Here is a 9,174-nt window from a genome sequence, read left to right as displayed (position 1 = left end):
CCTGCACAAGTTTCTCTGTAGTCATGCGCTTTCTTTTTAAATGTATGTTTTTTTTGTTTGTTTTTTTTCCATTTTAAAATAAGTTTTAATGCTCTCGTCAGAAGCGCACCATATTCGAAAGATGTGTATGCGTATGGTTAAACAGACATAAAAGAAGAAGAAAAAAAAAGTGCTGCTTGGCATTGAGCGAGTGGCTCATAAATCTCCGTCCGCTGTTTGCGTGTTGTGGATCGGGCTCTATTCTTGGAGTGAGCACATTTAATGGCGTTCAGTTACATAGGGTAAAAGTGTTAAATACGATTTAACGCTTAATAAGATGGAAACTGAGAGCAAGAATGCGAGACAAATAAGAGCTCAACAGAGAGCGCGTGTGCTCTGCCATATCACACTTTTCTGTGTTCGTGAAGTTCACGTTGTTTATACGGTCATAGTGAGTTAAGATGCTAAACGCCGGGGAAATTACATGACTTGATATGCGAGTTGCAGGTGTTGTCGGTGTCGTTTAGTGTTGCTGAACGTCAAAACGGTCTCTGGGTGACATCTCGTGGACGCAAAACTTCAGATTTCTTAAAGAACTGCCGAAATAAAACTAGTTGTTCAGAACATGAAGTCAGAGTGGGTAGAAAAGTTATTCGGGTCAGTAGAAAACATTTTCAGAAAGGGATCTAAAGAGCTGGTGTATTCAGGTGTTATGGTGGTTTCTCTTACTCTGTCTGTCTGTCTGTCTGTGTCTCTGTGTGATTTTTTTTATTTGTTTGTCCAGTGGTTAAAATCCCGATCCCTTTCCAGGTCATTTGCGCGTTTGCCTCCTCACACAAGAGCATTAAAAGAGTCATGGGCTGATTAAGCTGTGTTGGCACTATGACAGCCGGGGATATTAACGTTATGTAGGCTCAAATGGAAACAGAATCTGCAATACTGCATGTTCAACATGTGAGAAATGTTCGCCTAACTATTTAAAGGCGTCCAGTGAAACTATATTTGTGTCAAGGCGCCAGATGTGACTGGGAAAACCATCTGAGGCGAATCATTCAGTAGACTATCTGAACTTAGGAAAGCAGAAAATCTGTTTTCACAAAATGAATCTATTAAAAAAAATAAACGCTTATATGTATTAACAATTCTTGGGTTGTGTTTGTTGACTATTCCACTTTGTCTGTTATTACACTCATTCCTCAATCGTGAAGTGTATCGGTCCACAGTACTGCAATAAACAGCCTAACGACATTTTCCCCATGACTCATTCTAGTTTATTCTCCACACATAAAGACTTTAAAATCGCAGGGAAAGAAGTAATTTTCTTCAGATGGCAAGAACTGTGTAAATGCACATTTCAGTGAACTTGGTACATATTAAGATAAATATACCTTTTTCTGTGACTAACCTCGCCAAGAGCCCAAAAGTTCATTATAACTGTGAACTTGAAGGATAATGCTGTCAGATAAAAGATTATTAGGTAGCAAAATGATTCTCAGACCTGACAGAACTACACGTGGATGTACTTCAGTTCTCTAACTACATATTTGCATCGTTTGTCGCCACCTACCGGAGAGAGAGGGACATATATCGTGATATTAATTTTGGCCATATCATCCAGCCCTAGCAGAAAGCAGATGTTTTTAATTTGCTCCATTTTTCCATGCAGTGATTCCTCCATCAAACTTCCCAGAGAGGACTTTCTGGTTAGTCCCCTGCTTTTACCTCGAGACGTTCACAGTTACAGACCCCATGAGGTGCTGGAAAACGTTCCTGGACGGTCAGCGACTTTCAGAGATGGGAGACCCTATGGTGTCTGCATGTTTAACGGGGTCAACGCTCCTAACAGCTCGTACCTTTACAGCCAGTTTCCAATGCAAGGTTTTCCCTTTCCTCTTTGCAAGCTGACAGACACCAAAAACACTTTCTCAGACTTCTCAAAGGGAGGCATCATCCATCACAAAAACTGCTCGCCGGCTGATGGCAACAACCCCATCTTGGCCGACTTCACCCGCAGCACCACCGGCGGGAGCTCAACCGCTTGCCATGCCGGCTCATACTCCTCGAGAGAGCTGGGAAGTGATGAGGAAATGAAGCGGGAGACCTTGGAGGGTGTGGTCCATTCAATTGGGATGAGCTCCAGAAAGCACAGCTTCACCAGCCTGGCCCAGGAGCAGCAGAGGGAGACTGGGAAAGAGCAAAGTTCCCTGGCAGAGGAACATTTGAGCCACCAACACTACTCCATGGGCATATCCTCTAATGGACGCAAAACCTTGATGAGCAGCCCTCAGAGCCCCCTCAAATCAGACTGCCAGCCTAATTCCCCAACGGAATCGAGCAGCAGCAAAAATGCTGCCCTCACGCAGGCCTCGCAACCTCCAACCTCTCAAGGTACTCAAGACCCTAAAGCTCGTAACTGGAAGAAATACAAATTCATTGTTCTCAATCAGAGCTCCAAGGAGGAGGAGACCAGTCCTCGTGACCCTGGAATGCACTCCCCGCAGAGGCCGGGCTTGTCTGCTTTTCTTCACCATGTCGATTCTGAACATCCCGACTCGAAGGCGACAACAAAGATCAGCGAGCAAGGCGAGGACTTCACTGTGCCTCAGGCCAGTCGCCTCAACAACATCATCAACAGGTGAGTTTTTCCAAAGGAAATCTGACTCTCTTAAACAGCCAAAAAGGTGTCATCCTCGGTGTACAGAAACCGATTAGAAGATCTTGTTTCCCAATGCAATAAAGTTCAGAACTGCAGGTTTGTGAGTATTTTGTGGAACGGTTCTCCACCCACCACCTCCACAAAGCCAGATTGAATTTTTCTTCATCCATTCCAATCCTCTTAAAGCACACAGAGGATTTACCTCTTAGCAGAAATGTGTGAAATTCATTCAATATCCTATAAAAATTAGAGTGAATTCCTCTGCAGACCTAAAATGTGCTGTTTTCCTCAGCAGAACTCTAGAGGGATCACAGAGGAACAGCGACAGCCACTCTTCGCGCTACACGAGCCATTTAAAATGCTCGTCCTGTGGCTCCCAGTCTCCACAGCACTCTGACGTCTGTCCCAACACATCCGCCTCGCGTCTGGCCGAGGAAATGTCTGAGATGCACTCGGAGTACTCCGATTCCAGCTGTGGTGAGATACACTTCTAAATAGTTTCCTAAAAACCTGTTTGCGTCTTCCAAACCAACCTAAAACCATTTCTCCTTTGCCTCACAGAAAATGGAACATATTTTTGTAATGAATGCGACTCCAAGTTTGCAGAGGAGGAAGCCTGGAAACGCCACACGCTTCAGGTCCACAGCGACAAGCCATACAAATGTGACCGTTGCCAAGCAGCATTCCGCTACAAGGGAAACCTTGCCAGTCACAAAACAGTTCACACCGGTAAAAAATAAACAGCCGCTGCTACAAATGTCATTTTGGCTGCAAACTTGCAATGTTTTGCTTAACCTCCTTTCATTTATGCTGCAGGAGAGAAACCATATAGATGCAATATCTGCGGAGCTCAGTTCAACAGACCAGCTAACCTCAAAACCCACACACGAATTCACTCAGGAGAAAAGCCATACAAGTGTGAGACCTGCGGCGCTAGATTTGTGCAGGTCAGTGCGTTGAGTTACAGTCAATTGTGCAGCTATAGAAAAAGATATTTGGAAGACCAACATGATCTCTTTGCACAGGTTGCTCACCTTCGGGCTCACGTCCTGATTCATACCGGAGAGAAGCCATATCCATGCGAGATCTGTGGCACTCGTTTCCGCCATTTGCAGACACTGAAAAGTCACCTGCGAATACACACGGGAGAAAAGCCCTATCATGTAAGCATATATAGAGCGATAGCAACTATATCTATAAAGTGCAAAAGCGTTCATCTTCACCCTAACTTAACACTGTTCTCGCATTTGCTTTTCAGTGTGAGAAATGCAACTTGCATTTTCGCCACAAGAGTCAGCTGCGGTTACACCTGCGGCAGAAGCACGGCGCAATCACCAACACTAAGATCCAATATCGCATGTCCTCAACAGACCTGCCGACCGACTTGACGAAGGCATGCTGAGCAGGCACTTAGTGGCGGACCTGACCATGGCATTATATGACCTGACTTGTACAATCATTCAAAATTTTAGTGCCACACTGTGTTATTCGGACAAAAAAACAAAAACAAACAAAACTGGCAAGAAATGCCAGTCTAAACGGATTTCCTCTACATTTGAATATAGAACCACAATATGGTCTCTTGTAGTCACTTTATTGTTTATATTTACACACATATATATATACGGGAGAAAAGCCCTATCATGTAAGCACATACAGAGTGATAGCATAACTGTATCTGTAAAGTGCAAAAGTGTTCATTCTCACCCTAAACGCTGTTCTCACATTTGCTTTTCAGTGTGAGAAATGCAACTTGCATTTTCGCCACAAGAGTCAGCTGCGGTTACACCTGCGGCAGAAGCACGGCGCAATCACCAATACCAAGATCCAGTATCGCATGTCCTCAACAGACCTAACGACCGACTTAACGAAGGCATGCTGAGAAGGCACTTAGGGGCAGACCTGACCATGGCATTATATGACCTGACTTGTACAATCATTCAAAATTTTAGTGCCACACTGTGTTAATCGGACAAGAAAGAAAAAAAAAACTGGCAAGAAAATGCCAGTCTAAACGGGTTTCCTCTACATTTGAACATAGAACCACAATATGGTCTCTTGTAGTCACTTTATTGTTTATATTTACATATATATATATATTAATGTTGGGAGTGTTTTTACATTTTGAGTTACTAAAAAAAGCTTTATTTTGTTGGAAGAAGGATGGAATGTAAAACATTTAAATCCGGTTTTTGAAAATACAGTATTTTCTAACAAAGAAAAACAAAACTTTTCTGAAGGTATTGGGGATTTTGATTGAGGTTGGAATATTTTAAGTCAAAACATTTCTCGCAAAGCAAAGAATTGTGTCTCTATAGATTTTTATATATAAATGTACAGGTTACACTATGTTGGAACGACCTCTTGGAAGAGGAACTCCTAACTGTGACTATAGCATTGAATATCTTTCTTGGTTTTTGTCGTGTACTTTTGGGAACAATGGCTGACTGCTCTCTCAAATGGAAAACATGCATGAGGTGGGGTGCCACTGATAAACTTTCACTATGTAGGCAACTGCATAAATATTGTGACAAAGTGTAATTACTTTACATCAAGATTGCTCTCTGCTGGCAGAGCCGATCTAGAATTACATGGTAACATATGCATTCAAAAGTAATAATGATAATAATAAAAGAAAAGGTACTGCTATGTTATGACCAAGGAGATATTTTGCTTCAGATTTATTTACATCTTATATTCTTTTGGCAAGTGAAGGTTTACAGTTTTGTTGTTGTTCTAGAAACTACGTTAAAAGGTTATACTATTGTCTTTCGTTTCTTTTCGTCTGTGTATACACTGTGTACTCAAGGTGCCTTTCTCAATGGTGTCTGAATTTCTTTTCATTCAGTCCAGCTCTACTAAGGTACAACTGAAGGGCGACGTGTCCTTTTTTCCCTTTTTGAGCGTGAAAACGTGTGAGAATGTTTTTGTGACAGAAGAACGGCGCGAGTGTGTGCGCATGTGTGCTTTATAAATGCTTTTCACACACTTCAAGAAAAAAATGCAACTCATTGCGTGAGCTATACATCTTCAGGACTTGTTTTGGGATTGGGCTTTTTTAAAATAATTTTAAAAAAACGCATTAAGCTTACTGTAAAATATAGATGTATGAATGTAAAATAATTAAAAAAAAAACGCATTAAGCTTACTGTAAAATATAGATGAATGTAAAATAAAAGTATTGGATTTCTATGTCTAACATTTGTGTAAAGCCTCTTTATTCTAAACTAAGCAAAAAAAGAAACATCCTCTCGCACTGAACTGCTTTATTTCCAGCAAATTTCTTGTGTAAATGTTTTTAAACAACTGACGCAAACGGAACATATTTCACAGGCATTTGATGAACAGAAATGGAATAATGCATTCCTGAACAAAGGTCGCAGTAAGTATGTTGTGTGGCCACCAGCCTCTTTAAGTATTACAGTGCATCTCATCCTCATGGACCGAACCAGATTTGCCAGTTCTTGCTGTGAGATGTTTCCTCACTCTTCCACCAACACAAGTTCTGGGACATGTGTGGGGAGACACATGGTTACACCTGGTTTGGCACTGCAAGGACGATCGACTGTCCTTTCTTATCTCCCTGCAGCACTGTCTTAGGCATCTTCCATTATGGACATTGTTCTGGCCACATCTGCAGTAGACAAGACTATGGCATGTTTACGCAGGTGAACACATTAAGCTTAGCGTTATGGGAAGGCTTGCATGTTACAACAATAGCAGAATTGTTAGAGAGTCAAGATAAAAAGCAGGGAACCAAAACACCACAAGCTTGGGGTAGTGAAAAGCAATGCTGGAAGCTCCATACATTTGTTGTATCAATTCCTTAAACAGGACTAGAGTAAACTGAAGAATTAATGAACCACAGTAGGAGTTTAGAACTGCAGAACAGTTCAGCTATAGAGTTTTCATTAAGATGTGCTTTATTTTATACAGGTACTACTAATTCAATCAACAGGTAACAAACCGCACCATCTAAAACACAACCAGATTTATACCACTTCAACATGCTGATATATAAACCATTGGCCAAAATTATATTGACTGCACAACTAATGCTCAGACCTATGGTGCGCACATTATAGTACTATACTGTACACCAGATTTGCCAGTTCTTGCTGTGAGATGTTTCCTCACTCTTCCACCAACACAAGTTCTGGGACATGTGTGGGGAGACACATGGTTACACCTGGTTTGGCACTGCAAGGACGATCGACTGTCCTTTCTTATCTCCCTGCAGCACTGTCTTAGGCATCTTCCATTATGGACATTGTTCTGGCCACATCTGCAGTAGACAAGACTATGGCATGTTTACGCAGGTGAACACATTAAGCTTAGCGTTATGGGAAGGCTTGCATGTTACAACAATAGCAGAATTGTTAGAGAGTCAAGATAAAAAGCAGGGAACCAAAACACCACAAGCTTGGGGTAGTGAAAAGCAATGCTGGAAGCTCCATACATTTGTTGTATCAATTCCTTAAACAGGACTAGAGTAAACTGAAGAATTAATGAACCACAGTAGGAGTTTAGAACTGCAGAACAGTTCAGCTATAGAGTTTTCATTAAGATGTGCTTTATTTTATACAGGTACTACCAATTCAATCAACAGGTAACAAACCGCACCATCTAAAATACAACCAGATTTATACCACTTCAACATGCTGATATATAAACCATTGGCCAAAATGATATTGACTGCACAACTAATGCTCAGACCAATGGTGCGCACATTATAGTACTATACTGTACATACTCTAGTATTATACAGACTGAAGACTTCATCCGTCTAAAACTTTAATCAGTACAACAAGGCCATATATAGTGCAAGTCTGCAACATAGAAGCCATTCTTGGGGGGGGGGGTCAGAAAACTGCATTACAAACCATAAACGTATCAGATCCTGTTGTGTTACTCTGGAACAGGCCCAAAATTCTTTTGCTTCCTTCAAAACCAATATAACACAAAAATTCAACAATATAGCTCAGAATGCAACAGACATACATTTTTTTTTTCTACTGTGGAGGGGAATTTCCATTGACTTCTATTGGTTTTATTCTGAGCCAGCATTGTCTATCTGCTAAACCAAACCTCTCCGCATTTTCAAACTTTGTGAAAGTTTTCTATGTGGGGACAGTAGTGTGCTCCTGACAATACAGGCAAAACCTGATTCACTCACACACACACACACACACACACACACACACACATTTACTTAGCTATATAAAATGGTCCATTCAATAAACTTCTATTGTTCTCATATATACTGGCTATAACCTAATCCTAACTGAAACTGTCTACATTGTTTCAATTTTATTTTTTACAAATGAGGACACCCCCAAATGTTTGTTTTTTCTTCTTCAGTTCAGGTCACATCTAGGTATACATTTGTCCCTAAAATATGCTGTACACAAACAGCCGTTTGTTTCACTATGTTAGTCAGGGCTTTTAAACTACTAAATGCTGACTCACTAGTTGGTGTTCAACAGTTTCACTTTTTCAGAAAGGATCATTTTGAATGGTGAGGACCTCACAATAGTCAAACTTATACACGTTTACACACAGAAGGGAGGCAATGCAAGTAAATATATACACACTTTATTTACAAGTTACTATTAGCTGATGAAGTTATTAAAAACCACACTTTCACCCACAATGTTTATTCACAGGTGAAAGCACAACCATGTAGGCATTAACACAAAAGCTCAGGCTGCTTCTTCAATCTCAAAATCATAAACAAGAGTATCGTTGAGGTCCTCAGGGCCAAGTATCCAATGATTGTTCCTCTTAGTAGAAATCTAAAAGCAAGAGAAAAACATGGATCACTGAAGAAAAACAAGTAGCAAAGCCATTTAGAAAACACTACCTTTTCTTCTAACAGCTCGTTGAGTAAGGAGTTTAGAGCAGAACCCTTAGCAATGCGATCATCCATCTAAATGACAAGGCAATAGGCCATCAAGACAAGCTACCTAAAGCTCACATTTCGCCAATCATTAAATAATTGACAAACTTCCTAAGGTCCATCTCTAAACTTACTTTGCTGTGGTGCAGCTCAGAGCAACAATCCTCCATGTCAAAGCTCTCATTCATGCATTTCTCCTGAAAACAGACTAGAACCATTGGAACCTGTCTGGTGTTCTTGCAGGGCCGTCCTTAGGGGTGCAACTGGTGCAGCCGCACGGAGCCCCGCGCTTGAGGGGTCCCCGTGGCAAACGGACCGAGAGGGGCCCCGCACCCTACCTCGCACCGGGCCCCGCATCAGCTAAGGACGGCCCTGTTTCAGTGTATATGAATCAATACACCCAATTCATGATTTAAGTAAAGACATCCACAGTGATTTTCAGATGCCACAGGGTAGTAATTGAAACAAGCTTTTGTGATAAACACGAGCAGACAAACAAAACCGAGAAAACTGATCGTAATAAAATATACTCTGCTGTTCCAAAACGTAGTTTTGCTGACATCATGGGCGAGTTCTGAGCACGAAATGACTTGGAACGCCACATGACGGTTAAAACGGGCTGTCCTCGAGTTTTGAAAGA

At 41.4% G+C, this 9,174-nt stretch overlaps 1 protein-coding gene across 1 annotated transcript; it reads left to right on the top strand.

The window, feature by feature from the left end:
• Positions 1 to 861: 861 nt before the first annotated feature.
• LOC107696747 (B-cell lymphoma 6 protein-like) lies at positions 862 to 4,088 on the top strand. Its single transcript, XM_016497228.1, has 7 exons — positions 862 to 887; positions 1,646 to 2,614; positions 2,928 to 3,112; positions 3,197 to 3,364; positions 3,452 to 3,582; positions 3,661 to 3,798; positions 3,894 to 4,088. Exons 1-7 carry the CDS (start codon positions 862 to 864, stop codon positions 4,035 to 4,037), a joined length of 1,761 nt encoding a protein of 586 aa, XP_016352714.1. The 3' UTR covers positions 4,038 to 4,088.
• The last annotated feature ends 5,086 nt before the right edge of the window (positions 4,089 to 9,174 follow it).

This window comes from Sinocyclocheilus anshuiensis, unplaced genomic scaffold, assembly GCF_001515605.1.
Source record: "Sinocyclocheilus anshuiensis isolate Anshui unplaced genomic scaffold, SAMN03320099.WGS_v1.1 scaffold999, whole genome shotgun sequence".
Taxonomy (NCBI): Eukaryota; Metazoa; Chordata; class Actinopteri; order Cypriniformes; family Cyprinidae; genus Sinocyclocheilus; species Sinocyclocheilus anshuiensis.
The sequence above is the reverse complement of the archived record's forward strand: the minus strand, read 5'-3'. Positions and strand labels throughout refer to the sequence as shown.